Genomic DNA, 19,999 nt, shown 5'->3' with positions numbered 1-19,999 from the left:
GACGCAGCCCATGCTGCAGGGAAGCAGGAACCATCTCTGATGTGCCAAGGCCCATAGGAATGTCCTACAGGAGAAGACCCGAGGCTGACTCTGTGAGGGCAACTAGAACTATCAAGGAAAGATGTTTCAAGCCCAGGATGGAGGGAGGAGCCAGAGTAAGACACAAGCCAGCCAGTGCAGCCGGGAGTGGCTAAGAGGGATGTTGAAACGAACCACACTGTGCAGAGCTGTTCAACTCTGGAGTGTGCAGACCTAGGGCACTGACTAAGCTGGTCTGGACTGAGGCAGGGAAACAAAACAGTGGTCCAGGATCTCTGACCATGGCTGTTCTTACCTACAATGCCACCAGTCAGGTGAGACCTGGGCTGATAGGTCCCATCTATTGGCCTAAGATTCAGGGAGGTAGGCATGGTTTTGGGAGACCGGTTCATGAGGTCCTAGTCACAGCCACTGCGCTGGGGTCCGGAATAAGACTTCAAGCTAGAGGAAGGAGCAGGGCCAAGTGGCCAAGGTTGGGACTCTGACCTATGAGTTCAGTCAACCAAGCAACCAAGGAAGGGCTGGCCACCCACAGTGAGCCAACATATGAGGACAAGATGGGCAAGTCTTCCTGGAAGCTCCGACGTGGCCCCCACGGAGGGCTCTTTCTGCACAACACAGGGGTCCCACCCACACTCGGTTTCGGCCTCCAGCCCCGAAGGCTTTCTGCCGTCGCCCCTCACTATCAGCTGAAAGGATCTCACTTCTTCATTTGTCTGCTGAATGTCAAACACCGGCCCCCGGAAAATCTCAGCCCTGAACACTCCACACCACCCTCTCTGTACCCCACGGCTATGTACAACACTGCACGTGGCTCCACCCTCTACGGCCACCGAGCCCGTGGACTGGGATTTTACAGATACTTGCTTTGTGCCGAGAGACCCAACTGCAATGGATGGATCCAGAGCCAGAGGGCTCCAAAGCCTGTGGTGGCCATGGAAGGGTCAGTACGAGCACAAATGGCTTTAGCTTTGCCAAGTGCTTCAGAAAGATCCTTCCAGAAATCCAGGGCCCCTGGGTAAGCAGGGTGATGGTTGCTGCCTGGAGGGTGCATACTGGGATCCGGATGTCTGGGGCTAACGCCGACAACTGGGTACCAGGGGTCTGAACTGGTTTGTGATAACAGGAGGCGGGGGCTGTCGAGGGGACACAGCTGATCATCGATCCGGACTTTACTCTTCGGGTTGGGAAAGCTGTGGGGAGTTCCTAAGCAAGGGGAGTGATTGGGTTAGATCATTTATAAAGGTTAAGCTGATTGGGTGTGGAGGAGAAGGGAGGGTTAAGGAGCAGAGATAACAGGGAAAAGCCTGGTCCCAGTGCAAAGTGATCTGTGGCTTGGGCTGAGGCAGGGACTGTCGGTCTGGGGAGGACCAGGAGAATGAAGAGCAGGGAGAAATCAGAGAGCATAGTCTCCTAAGGGGAAAACTAGCACAGACCAACGGTTGGCATCTGGGAGATACCAAATACTCAGGAGAGTGCTTTTACTGACGGGACTAGTTTCACGATTTAACCAGCAGATGGAAGGTACAGAAAGAGGGACAGATACTAGCTTCCAGAAAGACAGTGGATACCTGCTTCTGTCACCCAGAGAGTCAGAGCACCCCATCCATCCCACAGAGAGGGAAACCCAGGCTGAAGCCATTAGTAACAAATGGGCCTACAGCCGGCTCTGATGTCAGACAAGCTCCACAGGGAGCTGTCACCAGACCCTGCTCTAAACAGAGAAGGCCGGACAGGCAGGGGACAAGAGTGAGCAAATGCTACTTTTCTCCATAGGATAGGATGCTCTGTGGCTTCTCCCTGGTCCTCTCCAGACCCACACTCCCTGCCTCTGACCAGGCCACATGTCACCTCTCACCCAGACACTCTTGTGGTGACACTCACCTCTCTCCCACCTAATTCATTCCCAACCCCCAACCGTGCTTCCAGCAAATGTGTAACAGGATAAAGCTTTAGAGGATGAAAATTTTCTTTAAACAGCAACAATCAGGGTGCCACCAGATGCTGCAGGGACATGAATTACTTGCTTGTTCTTTTTGCTTGTTTTTTGAAACAATGTCTCAAGATATAGCTCAGGCTGGTCTGGTGTTCAAGATCTTCCCGCCTCAGCCTCAATGCTGGGGTTTTAGGCATGTGACCTGACCCACGGTTTTATCACTCTTTAATAGATGACCCTGGGGGCACATGCTTGCCTTGGCCCATTTTAAGCCTTTGTTCTGGACTCAGAACCGGCTAGAATCAGTCTTCAACTGAGATGCCTGTAAAATGCAGATGATCCTTCTGTGTCATCTACCGGGAGCGGTGGTTGAGTTGAGGGACGTGAAAGGCCCCAACAGGGTTCATTTCAAAGTGATCGCTTAGTTCAGGGTCTTCTTTATGGAGTGCCCAAGCCCAGGCAGGCGTATGAGTGACTTCACTGGTAGCTGCAGACGGAGCAGTAAACTGGGAAAAGCTCTTCTCTGCTGCCACCACGTGTCTGTTTGGGAAATAACAGTCTAGCTGAGGTTAAAGCACCTCTTTTTCCAAAAGCTCCTACAAGTGGGTATGTGGAACCTGGCTGAGCCTTGTATGCTGCCACCCATGTACTGGAGGATGCTGGCTGGCTGGCGGATTCAGTGAGGCGAGACTTTCATAGGTCCAGGCACATCGGAAATGTAACTCCAGCTCTGACCTTTGTCTACTGTGTGCCACCCTTTCCCCTGGCTCTAGCTTCTGCCTACTGTGTGCCACCCTTTCCTCTTGGTCCCCCCACTGAATCGATAGTGTCCTGAGAGAATTTCTTTAAGTCACAATGTCAGAGGTGAAAAATATGTTTATTTTTCAGGTAAAGAAGCAGCCTAGAAAAGACAAAAAAAAAAAAAAAAAAAAAAAGGAAGCCATAGGGACTTAACCCCAGGTACAGCATTTGCAAGAGGCGCTGAACACCAGTCCAGGGGGACAGCTCTGCTGGAACAGCCGACCCCTTCCACAGTTGTAGTAACTGGACTTTTCTCCGGGGTTGGGGTAGACCCCATCAGCTCTGCCTTGGCAAAAGTTATCTAGCCCTGGGCTGGGTCCCTGCTCTGCCTCAGAAGGCCGGTGTGGCCCAGGTACTTCCTGTTCTGGGCTTCCTGGAGGCATGGATGAAGTATCTAGAAAGACAAGGATGATTCAACCAATGTTGGCCCAGCAGATTCCAAACCACAGGCCAAATACACAGCCACAGCCACTGGAGGCAGCAGCCCAGCACCCCTCATCCCACATCCAGACCACAGCCACACCTACGGCCAGGCACTGCCGGGAAGACAGCGGGTGCTGCAGAGCAGAAGGCGGCTGACACATACCAGCTGTGACACCTAGCCATATACTAATGTGGGGCACCGAGGGGTCCCATACAACAGGGTGAGGGTGGGCTTTCCTTTCGATAAGAGCAAACAGCGGTCCTCGGCTTAGACATTTGGAGAGAATCCCTATTACCTCACCCCCGTCAGGTACTGCCGGTGAGAAACAGGAAAGGGAGGGTGCGAAGCAGTTTCAACAGTTTCCTTAGCCCCTCGTACGCAGGAGCTTTGAGAAATCACAATACTGGGGGCCAGTGTTTCCTGAGAAAGGCTTTTGAGGGGCAAAGGTGTGTAGCCCACTCTCTGATTCAACCCCTTTACTCACTCAGCTCCTGCTGGAGTGTCCGGATGAGAGGGTACTGTCCCTGGTTGCAGAAGGAACCGCTGAAGTCATCCCAGTCCAGGACCCAGACCATGGCCCCTCCCAGCCCCTTCTGCTTCAGATAGGCAACCTGGGGGTGTGAGCACATGTGGGTGATTAACATTGTCTCCTGTCACAACAGGCTCAGTTGCCACAGGGAACCAGGTCTCTGCCTTCCTGAAGTTCTGAAGCAAGCTGGCCTTCATGTCTGCATGTGTGCATGTTCTGTTACCCCGAGCGCCCCTGGGGGAGTACACCGAGATGTGCGATCCCTCAGAGAGCACCATGATATCTGTGGAGAGGGCTGGGAGCTGACCTCACGCTTCTTCATGGGTCCATCCTTTCCTTCTCCATCCTGACTGCCCACAGTCTCCTCCCTGGATCCCTGCCTCCCTTCCGGGCTTTAGGACTTGCCCCAAGCACACTTTATCTACAATCCTTCCTCTCAGAGAAGCACCTACTCTTTTCTAGACCCCCACAGAGCACATCCTCTACCTTTGAGAGACCCTGCCTGCCACTGTCTGCCCCAAGAGGACTGCTCACAGACAAGTGTAACTCTGTTCCCTTCAGGAGCTGAGGATCTCCTCAGGAAGAGAGGCCAGGAAACTCATTAAGGAGCCCATATTAGACAGGATGAAAGTAAATCAACAACACACATAAGTACCCAATGTGGCTAACAGACTGGTTAAAAAAGTAACATGTTCTACCATGAATGGGTATTTCTCCATTCCATGTGCCCATAGAGTAAAAAGGACCACTTGGTGTAAATCTCTGTCTGTCTTTCTGTCTGTCTCCCCCTGCCGACCCCACCGTGTGTGTGTGTGTGTGTGTGTGTGTGTGTGTGTGTGTGTGTGTGTGTTTCTCTGTACTGGGGATTAAACCTTGGCCTTTGTATCTGTCAGGCAAGTGCTCTACCCCTGAGCTACATCCCCAGCCTTCATGTGTCTTTATCAATAGATGATAAATGCTCAGGATGTTGTCACATGAAGAGGGTAAAATGTTGGGGCATTTACAAGAACACTCATCCTTGAAGAGAATCCAAGGGCTGATGTTATTGGCAGGCCTCAGGTCTGCCTGGGGCCACCCTCTCCCAGCAGGGCTGGGCCTCACCTTGGCTCTGAAGCTTTCTCTGTCATCGAACCCCACCCATTGGTTGCCCTGGAAGGCATAGGGCACCTTCTGGTCTTTGATTCGCTGTACTCCCTTCCAGGAGCAGACCTGCAGGAACAGAGCTGTGTTAGGGAAGAGTAACACTAGAAGGTACTGAAAAACAAGCCTCCATCTTAGGCTTAACAACCATCTCATCGTAAAGACAAACTAGGCTCATTCCTGTTTACGATTAAATCTCTGTTTCTCAAGGATTGGGCTCTGCCCTACTTGTAACCTTAAACTACAAATGGTTCTGCACTGCCTGATCCAGAAGAAGGCAACCATTGCTGTGTTTCAAAAAGTTGTCATGACTACCCATTGTTATGACCACCTTGTTGCGACTACCTTGTTATGCCCACTCATTGTTATGACTACTTTCTTATGAACACCTTGCAACTACACCTTTGTTTCAGGAGGTCTTTATGACTAACTTGTTATGCTTATGATCTGCTTCTGTGACCCCACCTGTTTGCCTGCCAAATATCCCATTTGGAAACTCCCTAAGCCTAAATGAAAACCCGCATCTTCCCATGTCATTGCTGACTTCTTGAACTCTTCCTTAGGGGGAGGCAGCTTATGTACACACACACACACACACACACACACACACACACACACACACTTTAATTAATTGCTTGCTTTAATTAATTTGGAGATGATGGTTTGGGTCAGTGGTCTTTCTGGAATCTTTGGGATTAACAGTACCTGTCCCCTCATGCCAAGAGGAGATCAGAAATTAGAAAATTGCTATCTAAGGAAGCCTAGAGAACATAGTAGGTTCTGTGGAGTCACCTAGAGCTGTGGTTTTAAACTTCAGGTTTCTTAGCTTAAGGATATACGCAAGGTGTCCAAGATGGGATAGAGTTCCCTTGGCCAGAATTTTCCACACTAACCACCTTTTCTCAGAAACTACAGGAGAAGCCCTCTAAAGTCTCAGGGGCCTTTGGATCTCTACTATATTCCATATGGACCATTACCATAGCATAGCTAAAAGTTGTCTTACCTCAAAGTAAGCCAGTATCCCTTTTTCCTTAGTATAGGGGCCCGGAGCTCCAGGCCCTGTGACCGGGGCCCCCACTCTGCTGTCTGAGGAAGTGGCCAAGGTGAAGGAGCGTCCATAGGTGGGCATGCCAAGGATCAGTTTGCTGGCAGGGGTCCCCTTTTGCAGCCAGAGTTTCACAGCCGCATCCTGGTAGAGAAGGAGGCCTGGTTATGTGTTTTTACCTTGGTTCTAGTTGCCTGAGAATGGGGTTCTAGAGGGAACAAGGGAGGCAGGATCTCCTCCACGGGACCCAAGGCTCTTCATAAGCAGCCCATTTATACCTTTTTTCTTTCGATCCCACCGTAGACTCCTAAACCCTGTGAGAGAAGCTACAAGGCCCAATAGGCAGATTTGGGGCTTTGGAACCAGTCAACCATGTACCCAACAAATAGTCACCGATCGTCCCCTATGCACCCAGCTCTTTCCTGGAGACTTGCAATACATCAGTGAAGAAAGCAGACAGAAGTTCCTGCCTCCCTTGGCAATGTGTTTAGAATGAAACTAATACAATTAACTTTTTGAATCCAAGGGGGCACTGTGGATGTGAACAGGTGTGACACAGGAAGCTGTGAATAGCAATAGACTAGCAATCCACGTGAGTGTGTTCTCTGTTAACTAGTATGGTGATAAGTTGCAGCTGGGAACAAGATCAGGGACTTGGGTCTGCATCCCTGGTGTCTAACCACAATCATGTGTTAGCAGACGTGTAATCCTAAGTCTATGGCCAGAAGAGATATTTGATCTAGTGACACTGAATGACTATTGTAAACATGAAGATTTGTCCTTGGGGCCTATAGTGTGGCTCGGTGTCCTCATGGTGAGTTGAGGCCTCTTAGGTAAAGACAGTTTTCATGGCGTTGACTTCTTTTTGTTGGTCTGAATAAATTACCTGTGATCAAAACCCAAGATTTCTGAGAGAAAAATCTCAGGTGCCTGAATGGTACATTTTATGCATGTTTAGCCAGGAGACTGGCCAGAAGCAATCCTCAGACACGCAGTGAGCAAGCAGAAGACCCGTGGTCAAAGACAAAGCCTTCCCTTTTCCAGCCCAGAGAATCCTTGGCTGTGGGTCGGCCCCAAACAGCAATCCGTGTTGTGTCTTTGTGTCTTCCACTGGGCTGAGCTGTTTGCTTCCTTCAAGCTCATTCTGTTTTCCAGATGAGGTGAGCAGTCCGGCCAGATGTGACCCTCTAACTCACAGTATAAGCTTTGTGTGATACCACAGAGATACAGGACACCAAAAGCAAAAGGCATTCTGAATTTAGGGAGCGCTGTGATGGTTGTCTTAAGAAAGAGAAATGGTACCCTCATTCTTGACTTGTGACAATAGACTGGGCATATATTAGCTATCCAGACTTCTCAGGGAGAAAGAGTTGGGCAGGAAATCCCAACTACAGTTTTAGAGCAGCCTGTCCTTCAGGGCCTGGGTTGTTCCTCCATGATGGATGTTACTTTCAGTGTTATCAACCTCGGGCAAGGGATGGACATGAAACACTTGGGAGCCATATTGGCTGTGGAGCCGAGTTCCAAGGAGGCTGCCCCCTTGGTTCCTTGTGTGTCTGATGTCATTGGAATGGCTTGCTTTGTTGTCAGCTAAGATCCTGCAGAAAAGTGACATTTTCCCCTCAGACACGGCTAGAGATAGAATAAAGCAAGAAAACAAAGACAACAGGAAACCGCTGGTCCTTGGTGTCTTACTTGGTTTTCCTGTTTTTGTTTTCTATAGGGAATTGGGGTTCAAATGAGGCCACTGCCCAGGTCCTACTAAACGGGGGGGGGACCCCTCTCTCACTCCACCGACCACTTACCACATTTTGCTCAGCGGCTTTCCCGCTCTCTCCTTGCCTTTTGTAGAGGGGACTGTTATGCCCTGTGATCTTTTCCCAGGAGCTGTGGAAGTCATAGGCCATAAGGTTGATGAAATCCAAGCTCCTGCAGATGGGGAGAGGGGTGGAAACAAGGAGGAAAGATAAGGACATTCTCCATCCCTCCCCTGAGACCATTCCCATCCCCACGGGGTGTTGGTCACTGTCTTTGAGGTTCTCCCCAACAACCCCACCTCGGCACCTTCAGGTGTTTGCTGTTCTGTACAAGAGAACTGGTTTGATTTTGCCACTTTAGAAGCAATCTAGCTCAGTGCCTCCTGAGCCTTGGCATTACATAAGTCCCCTGAGCATCTCACTAAAATGTAGGCTCTTCCTCAGAAGGCTGCATTTCTGTTCACATGCCCCCTGTGGAACTGTGAAAGGCAGCCTGGTTCCCGGTTGAACTAAGGCTTGAAACCCAGGTGACCCTGAAGGGATTGTAGGCATTTTGCCTGACTCCTGGGCACTAGCCGCAGCCCTCCACAGATTTGTGGCCATTAGTCATGGAAGGGCAATGCCCTAAACCCCTCCACAGGTAGAGGATGTGACCACAGGTCATGTAGGCTCAAGACATTTCCATTTTAATGAGGTACCAAAGGTCTGAAGGCTTAGCCAATAAACTTTCCTTCCCAGACACTCCTCCCTGCAAAAGGTAATTAATCTCAGGCCCACCCTGAGAAGTGGGGTATGGTTTTACTCATCCACTTTTCTCAATGACAATAAATGTCTTAAAGCCATGGACAGCCTCTTTTCATCAGGACCCACCATGGGGAGCTGTGGAGAAGGCCTTTTCCTAGAGAGCAATTGTCTAATCTCCTGTAGAAGGCCTCTCTGTGCTCCCAGCCACCGCTGCCACCAAGCAGAGAACAATCCTCAAGCAGTCAAGCCAAGGAATCTTCCTGATGGAACAGCTGGAGCTCCCTCCCCATTTTCCCCTTCATCCCCAGGGCTAGATCCAGCCCACAACCCCAGCTCCAGTTTTAGCTCTTCCACAGCATCCAGCGGCACCTGGATGTTCCAGAGAACCAGATGATCAGCCTCCTTGCAGGCCTGGGGATCCCTGAGCTATCTCTGGCTGTCCTGGCCCTCGATTCTTTACCCTTAGAGTGGTACCCTGAGGCTTCCCTACCAACTTTCCAAATCCTGCCTGCAGCAGCCATGGGACCCACCAACCCTACGGCTCCTGCCCCCAACACACACACACACACACACACACACACACTCACATCTCTCTGTGTAGTTGGCCTGGAAATTAGTGAAGAGCAGGCTGGTTTCAAACTCATAGAGACTTGCCTGCCCCCACCTCCTCAGTGACAGGAATAAAAGCCTGCACCACTAACCACCTCTCAAGTGTCATAGGAGCTGCAGTTCCACACACCACACCGAGGAGCTAACATGTGACCTCCCATATTCTTGGAGATGCTTAAGGGCTTTGCTCTACCTCTTTTTTCCCCCCAAAGGTGTTCTTTCTCTAACATTGTGAGTCCCCAAGGAAGGGAAGAACAAAGACCACCCAACCATTCCCACCACACCCACAAGAAGGATCTGAAGTAACGTGCGGCCAATGCAGAAAGCAGGGACTTCTCAGATACTCGATATCATCTGGAAGCCATGCCTTGCAGGCAGAGATATGCTTCATTTCTGGAAAGCTCAACCTCCCTGGGCTGCTCCAGCCTTGGAGAACATTGTGGTTTAGACGGCCTGAGACTCACAGAGCAATCTTGTCCACCTCATAACCAGCATCCACTTGGCCTCGATTAGAGGGAACAGCTGCAGTCAGAAGGAGGCGTTTCTTCCCTAAGGACTGGGCTTCCTCCTGGAAGGCCTTGGCCAAGTCCTGTGGAAAGGATACAGCAGAGGCAGGGCTAGCAGGACCCTCTCTCTATCCTATAACCCACTCTCCCATAGGCGTTCACCACTATCCAGTCTGAAGCTGCTAGTATGGGGGCAGAGCAGCCCTCAGACACCACCCTGAGTCACTTGGCAGACTGACTGATCCTAGTCCCCTACCCCAACCCCCAGCCATACCTGTACCAGGGTTGTGAATCTCTCTTTGTCTACTGCTGGGCTCCCACGGCTTCCTGGGTACTCCCAGTCAAGGTCAAGGCCATCGAAACCGTGAGTGCGCAGGAAACTTAGGGCCGAGCTGACAAAGGTCTGCCGGTTGCTGGCTGTGGCCACCATGTCAGTGAACCTGTGGAATGATCAAAGGGGTGTAGCCTGACTGGACTTAGACTAGAGGTCACTGTCTTGCTCAAGGGCACACAAAGTTCTTAGGATCCAAATCATGTGCTTAGACCAGAAAGGGCTCTAGGATGTCTGCTCCGGGGCTGCTGGGGTATTTGCTGACAGTTAGGAGTCTGGTTAAGAAAAGGAAAGATAGAAGTGCTTTCTAACCCTAGTGTCTCCAGGGCTGCTCTAATCCCCGGGCAGTCCCTGAACTGTCTCACTGTCAACCAGAATTATCCTCACTCCCTCCTCCCCACACAGATTGTCCCCCAAAATATAGAAGCAAGCAATGAGAACGGCAAAGAACCTGGGGACACCCCGTTTGAACTCCCTGCCAAATTAAGTGGAGTGCTATGTGCTGGGACAAACCTTTGTGCTGTACAGAGCTCTTCTTGAACCTCCATGTTAGCCTGGGAACACCTCTCCCACATCTCCCTTCCCCAGTGAACCCCCAAAGAATTCTTAGGCTTCTTAAGGATCTTAAGTTTTTACAGATGGATTTCAGCTTGATTTACTTTTATTAACTTCTAACTTAAATTAATGGTGTCAATTCTTAGGTCCCCGTCTCTGGGAATGTCAAGCTAAAAATTCAAACAATGTTAAAAAAATATATAAGTGTTATTTTGGGAAGTTGAGTCATAACATTAATCAGATTCTCAAAAGGTTTTATGGTCCAAAAAATATATATTTTTTTTAATGTTTGAAGCTTCGGGAACTATATATTGTAGATTTTTCTAGATTTCTAGCTTCCTTATCTCTATAAATAAAAACAATTACAGAAATGGACAATAATTTGGCAGCCAAGCTCAATCTCGCTGACAAGACAGCTCATTCAGAACTCAGAAAGCACACTGCATGCTGTCTGGGATTCCTGGTCCCTCTCCCCCCACTTCCCAGAGGAGGAGACTGAGGCTGGAGAGGTTGGAAATGTCTGTGCTATTTTAGATTCTAGGCTTCTGAAGAGACTATCTCTATGGCAACTGGAGCCATGCTTGCTTCCATCCCATCCTGCTGAGGGTCTGGGACCCCACCCCTTGTCATGCTTTGGCCTGACCTATTTCCCTGAGGACTGCTCTGTCTGCTAGTGTGCCACATTCCCACCCACGGCTTCTGCCACCCACGTTCTACATCCACTCACTTCTGGGTACCAAAGCTCCAGCCTCCGATGGCTAACAGGGTCTTGAGTTTGGGGTTCCTGAAAAGACAAGAGATGCACAAGACTGAATCTCACTAGCTCAGAGGGCTGACAAGAACAATGGGTGGGAGGGGCAGTAAGAACCAGTTTGAGCCTGCACCAGCCTCTGGGTGCTTAAACCAGAAAGGCCCTTTGCAGTTCTCCCATTGACCCCCAATCTCTTCTAAATAGGCACAGGTTACTAGAGAGAGATGAGGTGGCCTGCTCAGTGACACACAGCAGGTCACTGGCAGGGCTGCAGTGATGGAGAATTTTCTGGACGGGGGTGGGGTGGGGTGGGGTAACCTGCTCCTCTCTCCCTCCTGCTCACATCTTTTTTAGGCTGTTCAACTCCTGGTAGAAGAGTTTGTCATTCTGCTCTACGGTGCTGAGCTGGTGGTTGCTCATTCCAGCAAAAGCATAAATGACGTGGGTACACAGGCTGGGACCCACATCTCTGGGGAGGAATCTAGCTGCCCCCGTCCGGTACTGGGCCCAGTTGGAGAAGTAGCAGACCAGTTTTGCAGCAGAGCCTGACCAGTAAGGGGGGAGAAAAAAAAAAAAAAGGTCTGTCAGAAGAGCCCCAGGGAATTGGTGGCCTCTGCCCTAGACACACAGTACCCCTCCCAGGATGTCTTATGTACCTAGGCTGAGGGTTGACAGCTAGAAAGAAATACAGCTTACTTTTGTTTAGGCAAACATCTCATGGCGAGGAAAGCATTTACATAGGTTAGTCATGGGGCACAGGCTGCCTGTCAGTACCAGAACCCTCATTACCAAAGCTCATTTTATCGTGGGCAACCTGAGGCTCCTGATTTTGGGACTCTTCTCAGTCAGCGTGACACCTGAGAGGGCAGAACAGGCGTGAGAATCCTGGTCCTCTGACCCCTTGACACCCTAAGCCCACAATCCAAGTCCCTAGGACCAGGGCCTACAGACAGGCTTATTTGCTTCAGACCCCGAAACCATCCCGGCAGCCCGGGCAGCCCCATCACAAGACAAGGCCCAAAGGGAGTTAACATGACACGTTCTTTTGCCAAAGGAAGAGAAGTGAAACCGTCCAAACACTGCTGGGAATACTTCACAATGCCAATTAAAATGCAAATTCGAGAAGAGGCAGAGAGAGGCATTCCCGCTACAGGCCTGGGCTCATGTTTCTTTAATCTTTCATTAAAGTAGTTTGCATTTATTTGTTATTCCTTGTAGAGAGCCTACATTTATCAAGGCCATAGCTAAAGTTCTAGTAAAGAGCCTGCAATATTCAGGGAAAGGTAGGTCATGTCTGGTGTACTTATAACTCATGAAAGGCTGCCAGGGAGGCCCTAGGCCCAGGGGGGCCAATGGTGATTGATGTTCCCTTGGAAGGCATCCCTGAGCCAGGACCAGAGCATCAGAGCAAGAATGATTGTCTTTATTCCTGCATCGCTCAGAACAGACTCGGGGTGCGTCACTTGTTCGGTCCTGGCCCATCTGGACTCCCTGGGTCCCTTCCTGTGTGACTCTATAATGTACGAGGCAACATTTTATGCCAGGGGCTTGATGAACGGTGAGCACAGTGTCTAGGTTCTGGGACTTCCTGTTGTTACCACCTGCCAACTGTCCCTCTCTGAGTCCATTGCCAATGAGAAGGTGGAGGAGGGGACAGGGTGTAATGGATACTCTGTTCATGAGGCCCCGACCCTGAGCACATGGTAAGTGCTAAGAGAGGAGTCTAAGAGTCAACGGCTCTGACAGGAGTAATCCAGGAACAGATCTTGTTAGAGGGGATGTGTGCACAAGAATCAGTGACCTCCTCGCAGCAAAAGGAAGAAAGAGGAGACCAGGCCAGAGACACGCCCAGGGCCACACAGGAGGGAATGGGGAGGCTCACGTAGCTCCACACTTCAGCATTGCACACCAAATGCTACAAATACATTTTATACAGCAGAGGCGATAAGTGGGCAGGTGAGAGCAGGTCCTGTAGTATGCGAACCTACCGTTCAGGTAACCCTGCTTCCTCCTCTTGAACTGGGGGCATTTGCCCACACAATGTGTCTCCTAGGATAACTCTGTGGCTGTTAGCCTCATGAGGGCTGACATAGGGTGAGTTTTCTTCAAGGTGCTTACAGACATTAGTCCCAGGTCCACACAGAGCCCTCTTACTACACTCCACTGATGGGTCCTGGAAGGGGCTGGGACTTTAGTCAGCATTTGCCCAGCACTAAGCCTAGCATGTGTAGCATCTTCAGAGTAAAAGCCCAAGGGGCCAGCATCTCTGGACCACTGATGCCCAGCAAGTAGGTGGGATGGGAAAGGGACCTGGGAGTCTGAGTTGCCAGTGCCTGGGAGATCTCTTAGATCTGTTTGTTTGTTTGTTTGTTTGACGTGAGGCCCCCTTCTGACTCTCTCCAGCTCTGCACCATGAGCAAATGCAAGTGTAAATATTCTTGCTGGGCTATAGGGCTGGACCACACAGGTCTGGTCTTGGATTCAAGGTGAGAATTATAGGAACTGTGACACATACTAGAAAGTATGCAGATGCTGTGAGACATAGATGTGGGAGCAAGGGACCTCGAGGAAGACTTGAGAGAAGAGGACATAGCTGGCGCTGTGAGCTAGAGCAAGCTCTGCTAGTGGGGGTGGGGAGGCAAAACTCTTCTGAGAAAAAGGAATGGTGGGTTTAGGGAAACAAGGACAATGTCAGGGGGCTGAGCTTTGAAGGCTAGTTCTAGTTTGTCAAGAGATTTTAATGTGTGTATGTGTGTGTGTGTGTGTGTGTGTGTGTGTGTGTGTGTGTAATGGCTAGAATAGAGACATCGAACAGGAGCAGTGTGTGTGCATGTGTATGTGTGTGTATGTGCACTTGTGTGTGAAGTGGCTGTAATGGAGGAGTATAAAGAAACAGTGTGTGTGTGTGTGTGTGTGTGTGTGCATGTGTATGTGTGTAGGCATGTGTGCATGCACATGCATATGTATGTGCACATACGTGTGGAGTGGCTGGAGTGGAGGAGTATAGAGAAACATGGAGGGACTGAGAGAATCAGTACTGGCCTCCAACAGGTACCACTTACCCCACTGGACCATCAGCAGAGTCGTCACACCTGAAGCAATCCAAGAAAAGAAGACAGATGTCACGAGGTCATTCAGGGCCACAGTCCCAGACCTCACATGCTGGCAGAGGCAAGGCAGGTACAGGTGGCCAAGGAAAGTTGATGTCACACAAGTCACGCTTTCTCCTTCCAGAGAAGACTCAGAGGGAACTGTTCATCTCTTGACAGTCGGGGACCCATTTCTGTCCAGACTTTATCCCCGAAACTGGTGGGGGGCTCTCACAGCTCGGGAGCTTTCTAGAGCCTCAATGGATGGTGTTGTGGATTTAGGACGATGATGGGAAGCCAGCAGACATGGCATGCAGAGAAAAGCATCTCTGTGGAAGAGGAGGAAAACCCACCCCAGAGCTACGAAGAGCCCACCTAGGAGGGCTGTGGAGGAGATCCATCTTCTGATCCCCTGGTCCCAAAGGTTCACATTTCTACCACTTGCAACAAGAGGCTAAGACTCTTCCCAGCAGCCCTGGAGACCCAGGGCTGGCAGACTCCTTCAAAGAGTTTGTTTACACATTTCTGGTGCTCGAAATTTACAAGGAGAGGCTGGGGAGATGACTTGGTGGTGATGGACACTTACTGCTCTTACAGAGAACCTGGGTTCAACTCCCTCAGGTAGCTCCAAAACACCTATAACTCCATTCAGAGGAATCTCATGTCCTCTTCCAGCGACTGTGGGCTCCTGGATGCATGTGGTATGCATAAACTCTCCCAGGCATACATACATACATAATAAAGTAAATTATATATATACTTGTAAATATATACAAATATATATATTTGTAAGAATATCTAGGCTGGTGCTTCTTGGACTAAATACTCAGGAGGGAAGCAAACAAACAAACAACAATAATAATAACACACCCGCCCAGTAAAGGGGCTTATTGACTGTATTTCCTTCCAGAACAGGGCCTATGGCTTCTGGAACAAGCCCCCTTTGGCTGAAAACAATAGCCAAGCCAGGAGTCAGGGCCCGGTAGAATGAAACAAAGGTCTCCCGAATTTCCTTGTACAGCACGAGGGAGCCATAAGTTCGAGCACCCACGGCTTTTGAAGTCCAGCCCGTTCTTCCTGTCCAAGCCTACGCACCTGCCCAGGCCAGGGATTGCACCATGATGCTGGTTCGGGGTGGGGGCGCTAATCAGCTCTGTAAGTTCCGGCTCCACAGGTCCTGCTCTTCTCTGACTGGCCTGCTGCCGCACAGCCAGAAAGGTTGAAGCAGATGCCTGAGGGAGGAGAGAGAGAGAGGAGGGCTGCGGGTAACGAAGCCCAGTGCTGTAGGTTGAGCAAACCTGACACAGTGGTCTTTGGAAATTCTTGCTTTTCTGCAACGATCTGGGGGTGAAAAGTAGGCTTTTGCTATTGCCAAACCAGGAGGCAGAGAGAAGAAAGCGGGAAGGGCCCCTGTCTTCCTGCCACAGGCAAGCTCGACTCTTCTCTTAGTGTGGGTTGGCTGGACCATGTGCTGTGAGGCGGGCAAGCTGCATGGGGCCCTCCTCTTTCCTCTGTAAGACCATCGGCTGACAAAGATAAGCTATTTTCACGGCGTCATTTTTTACTCTCTACAGGATACTAACTGTTAAAACCATTGAGAGAGAGAGAGAGAGAGAGAGAGAGAGAGAGAGAGAGAGAGAGAGACCAGGTATGTGGTGGCTTCAACAACAGGGCCTTGCCATCAACTTCTAGACGGGAACCCGACATCTCTAAAAGAGGTAACCCATTTCTGACAGGGCCTTTTAAAATTTGCTTGTCTGTGGTGTCTAGTATCAGAATTGTCACCTGTTACAGGGTGGCTCTATTTAAATCACACACACACACACACACACACACACACTTCTACAGTAATGTCTCCATGTGACATTTTAAAAAATGTCTTTAGTGTTAGTTTTTCTTCCCTGTATTCTCTACTTCACCCTGTTCTCCCCTCCCTTCCCCTCCCCCAGTTTAACCCTTCCTGTTCTGCGTTCCCCCTTCAATGCTCTATGCCACCATATTCTATCTTTCCTTCCATGAATACCTACCACAGACTTTTACTAATTCCCCGACCTCTGTGGCTACTCCAAATGAAACACACACATAGCTCAACATTTATTCACAAATGAGAGAAAACATGTTCTGTTTGCTTTACTGGGTCTGGGTTACCTCACTCTTTGGGCTGGAGAGATGGTTCAGTGGTTGAAAGCACGGACTGCTCTTCCTGAGTTTGATTCCCAGCAACCACTTGGGGCCCACAACCATCTGTAATGGGATCTTATGCCCTCTTCTGGTGTGTCTGAAGACAGCTACAGTACTCAGATACATAAAATGAATAAATAAATCTTTTTTTAAACCATTATTTTAAAAATAAGGATGATTGTCTTTTGCTTCGCCCATTTACCTGAGAATTTTATAATTTCATTTTTCTTCACATCCGAGTAATATCCCATTGTGTAAATGGACCACGTTTCCCTGACCTACTCATCAGTGATGAACGTCAAAGTGGCTTCTGTTTCTTGGTTGCTATGGCACAGCAGTGAGCATGGATGAGCAGGAATGTCTGGAGGACATTAGAGTCCATTGGGGGGTGTGCCCAGCAGTGGTCTAGCTGGATCCTGTGGGGAGTCTATTTATTTATAGACTTTTGGAAACTCCACACTGTCTTCCAGAATAACTGCACCGGTTTTCACTCCCACCAAGCAGTGAATAAGTTCCCCTTTCTCCACAGCCACGCCAGCAATTGTCATCCGCTTTTCTTTTCTCTTTATAATCTCAGCCATTTTGAGTGACAGTAAAAAGAAATCTCAAACTAGTTTTAATTTGCATATCCTTGATGGCTAAGAGTGTTGAGAACTTAAAAAAAAAATTCCTGAGCCATTTGAGTTTCAGCTTCTGAGAACTCCCTAGTTAGTTTGATGCCCTGTTTTCAATCGGGTTGTTTTCTTGATGTTTAATTTCTTGAGTTCTTTGTATAGTCTAGACATCGATCCTTACATGCATAGCTAGTAAAGGTTTTTTCCACGTTTTCTAGGCTGCCTTCAAGCAAATGCTGGTGTCCTTTACTGTGAAGAAGCCATGAGGCCTCCATTTATTCATTCATGTGATGGCCTCATGTGATGCTCACACTAACAGGATCTTGTTCAGAAAGTCCCGTCCTGCGCCCATGTGGTGCCGAGGTGTGTTTCTTGGAAGCAGCAGAAAGATAGCTCCTATTTTCTAATCCAACCTGTTAGTTTGTTGAGACGATTTTGATATTCGGAACTATTGCTGAAAGATGCGAACTAATTCCTGTCACCTTGATGCTTTGTGTTTTCTCAGATGTATAAAAAGAACCATAAACACTCTCAAGAGGTTACAGGGAACACATAAACAAGGCCAGGACAACGCCATCGAAAGATAATGCTCCCTCCCCTCCCCCATCTCTTTTCAACCCTGGACTTGCTTTCTCCTCTACAAGCCCCTGTCCCACACTGATGTCCTTTTGTCTTGTTTTGTGACTCATCTGGTTTAAGAGAGGCCATCTGTGTAACCATTGGTGTAGAATTGTCCTCTGGAGCCTGGTATACTCATCGGATGACAATGACCTCTCTCCCCTGGGAATCTACCAGTAGCCAATAATTCAGGAGCCTTGGGATCCTGCCCCTTCATCCTTGTTCTGACTGATGACAGACCCAGTTCCATGCAGGCCCGTGGAGGCATCTGTAGTGGCTGGGACACCTGATGCATGATACTAGGGCTGTGCCCTGGCCAGAAGACAGCATTCTAGGGCCTTCTCCCTATCCTCCAACAATTTCCCCTGCCCCACTCCCTCCTCTTCTGTAATGTGCCCCGAGACTTGGGGAAGTCAGAATGAGTGCTCTGGTTAAGGATGGGCATTCAACCTTTACTCCTAGTATCTGCAGCAGCCATGAATCTCTGCTTTCATCTATGGGTTTGAATGCAAATATTCAGAAAGCTGTTTCAAGCCACGTCAACTCAAGCTACACAACAGCACTAAGTTCCCCCAAGGGTCCAAGACTTTCTCAGTCATGGGTTTCTAACCAGATTTATGGAATCAATACCTCAGAGCCAAACAAAGAGCAGTTTAGGGAGTTTACCTTTAGCTCAAGACAGGACCTTAGTGAGTGGATTACTAATGCTGTGCACAATGTCTGGTGTATGCGTGGACTCCAGTGTCCACAGGGAGCTACAACTTCTACAGGGCTTAGTGCTTGGGTTAATATGAGTGGTCTGATGGCTCAGAGGTTGGGTTTGATCACAACTGCCATTGTCACCTGTGCACCTGTGCTGGCTAATTTTTATGTCAATGTGACACAAGATAGAGTTCTTTCAGAATAGGGAACCTCATTTGGGGAAACAACCCCAGCAAACAGGCCTATGGGTAAGCCTGTAGTATGTTTTCTTGGTTGATGTGGGAGGGCCCAGCATGCTGTGGGCAGTGTCATCCTTGATCTAGATGGTATAAGCAAACAGGCTGAGCAAGACACACCGAGCACGCTAAATAAGCAACACATCTCCATGGCCTCTGTATCAGGTGCCTGCCCCACTTGAGTCCCAGTCCTGACATCCTTAGTGACAGACAGTGATGTAGACCTATAAGCAGAGATAAACCCTTTCCTCCTCAAGTTGCTTTTGGTCATGATGTATCATTATAGTAATAGAAATGCTAACTAACCACATCCCTTAGTTTCCCTGGGCTCTGACTTTTTAACCAAGAGAATTCTACAGAGAAGTGCTGTGAAGGCACACAAGCTGGTCTTTGCTTCGGTGTTGCTGCTTTGCTCTGGGAGACAGGGTCTCATAATGCAGCCAAGGCTAGCCCAGAACTCACTACCCTCCTGTTTTAACCTCTTGAGGGCAAGGCTTGCAAGAGTATACCACGTGGCATCCACTCTGCCCACCCTCTGAGGTCATCAGAGATCTGTGACCTCAGAGTAGAACTCTCTCGAAGGTCCTTCAGAAGCTGGCTGAGTACCAATGTGGTCCTCTGTGACTCTGCTTCCTTGTGAAGACACAGCCTTTGTTTTGGTCTCTTTGCCTCCAAGTAAGATTCTGGGATTGGCAGAAATGCCTGGATTCTGGGGCTGCGGGTGGGAATGGGGAGGCTAATGGAGGGAGGGATGTCAGGGAGGAGAGCTTTTCCAGGAGTTTCCTTATCCTCTCACCTCCATGATGGATGGATCACCAATAAAACCTGACAGTGGTACCTAGCTGCAGAGTGGCTCAAGTGTCCCAGCGTCCCAGGGCCTCTGCACGCTCTGGAACCACCATTAGCATCCACAGCCACCGTGGTTAGTCTGTCCACTCTTTTCTGTTTTGATGGTTTCTGTTTTCTTCCCTTTTTTTGTCCTACATCACTTCTTCAAGGGAAAGTGTGTAAAACCTAGTTTAGACACAAACAGACTCCTCTAAGCGGCTCTGCTAAGGATCTATTGTGGTTTTGGGGGCTCCGAATCACATTTCCTCAATATTAAGATCGATAAAGATGTGATAAAGGATCACACATCCTTCTGGAGACTCCAAAGACACACATTAACAACCCACCAGAGAAAGTCTGGTCTCCCAGGTAAGGGCCTCAAGAAATACAAACATGTTTCCTGAATCGTCAAACCCACCCGGGGCAGGTGCCATGGCTCCTGTCTGTCATCTCAGTTCCCTGACTACTGGGCCAGGAAATTCACACTGGTTCAAAGCTAGCTTCAGCTACACAATGAGTTCAAGGCTAGCCTGGACTACATAATGGGACTGCCGCCATCTTAAA

At 49.3% G+C, this 19,999-nt stretch overlaps 1 protein-coding gene across 1 annotated transcript; it reads right to left on the bottom strand.

Annotated features, from left to right (window-relative positions):
* Positions 1-2,925: 2,925 nt before the first annotated feature.
* Positions 2,926-15,376, bottom strand: CHIT1 (chitinase 1; the record flags this gene model as incomplete). Its single annotated transcript, XM_080918149.1, has 11 exons — positions 2,926-3,170; positions 3,685-3,811; positions 4,831-4,938; positions 5,873-6,058; positions 7,720-7,843; positions 9,489-9,613; positions 9,805-9,970; positions 11,144-11,200; positions 11,511-11,712; positions 14,230-14,259; positions 15,352-15,376. 11 exons carry the CDS (start codon positions 15,374-15,376, stop codon positions 2,926-2,928), a joined length of 1,395 nt encoding a protein of 464 aa, XP_080774275.1.
* Between the last annotated feature and the right edge of the window lie 4,623 nt (positions 15,377-19,999).

This window comes from Micromys minutus, assembly GCF_963924665.1.
Source record: "Micromys minutus genome assembly, chromosome: 6".
Classification (NCBI taxonomy): Eukaryota; Metazoa; Chordata; class Mammalia; order Rodentia; family Muridae; genus Micromys; species Micromys minutus.
The sequence above is the reverse complement of the archived record's forward strand: the minus strand, read 5'-3'. Positions and strand labels throughout refer to the sequence as shown.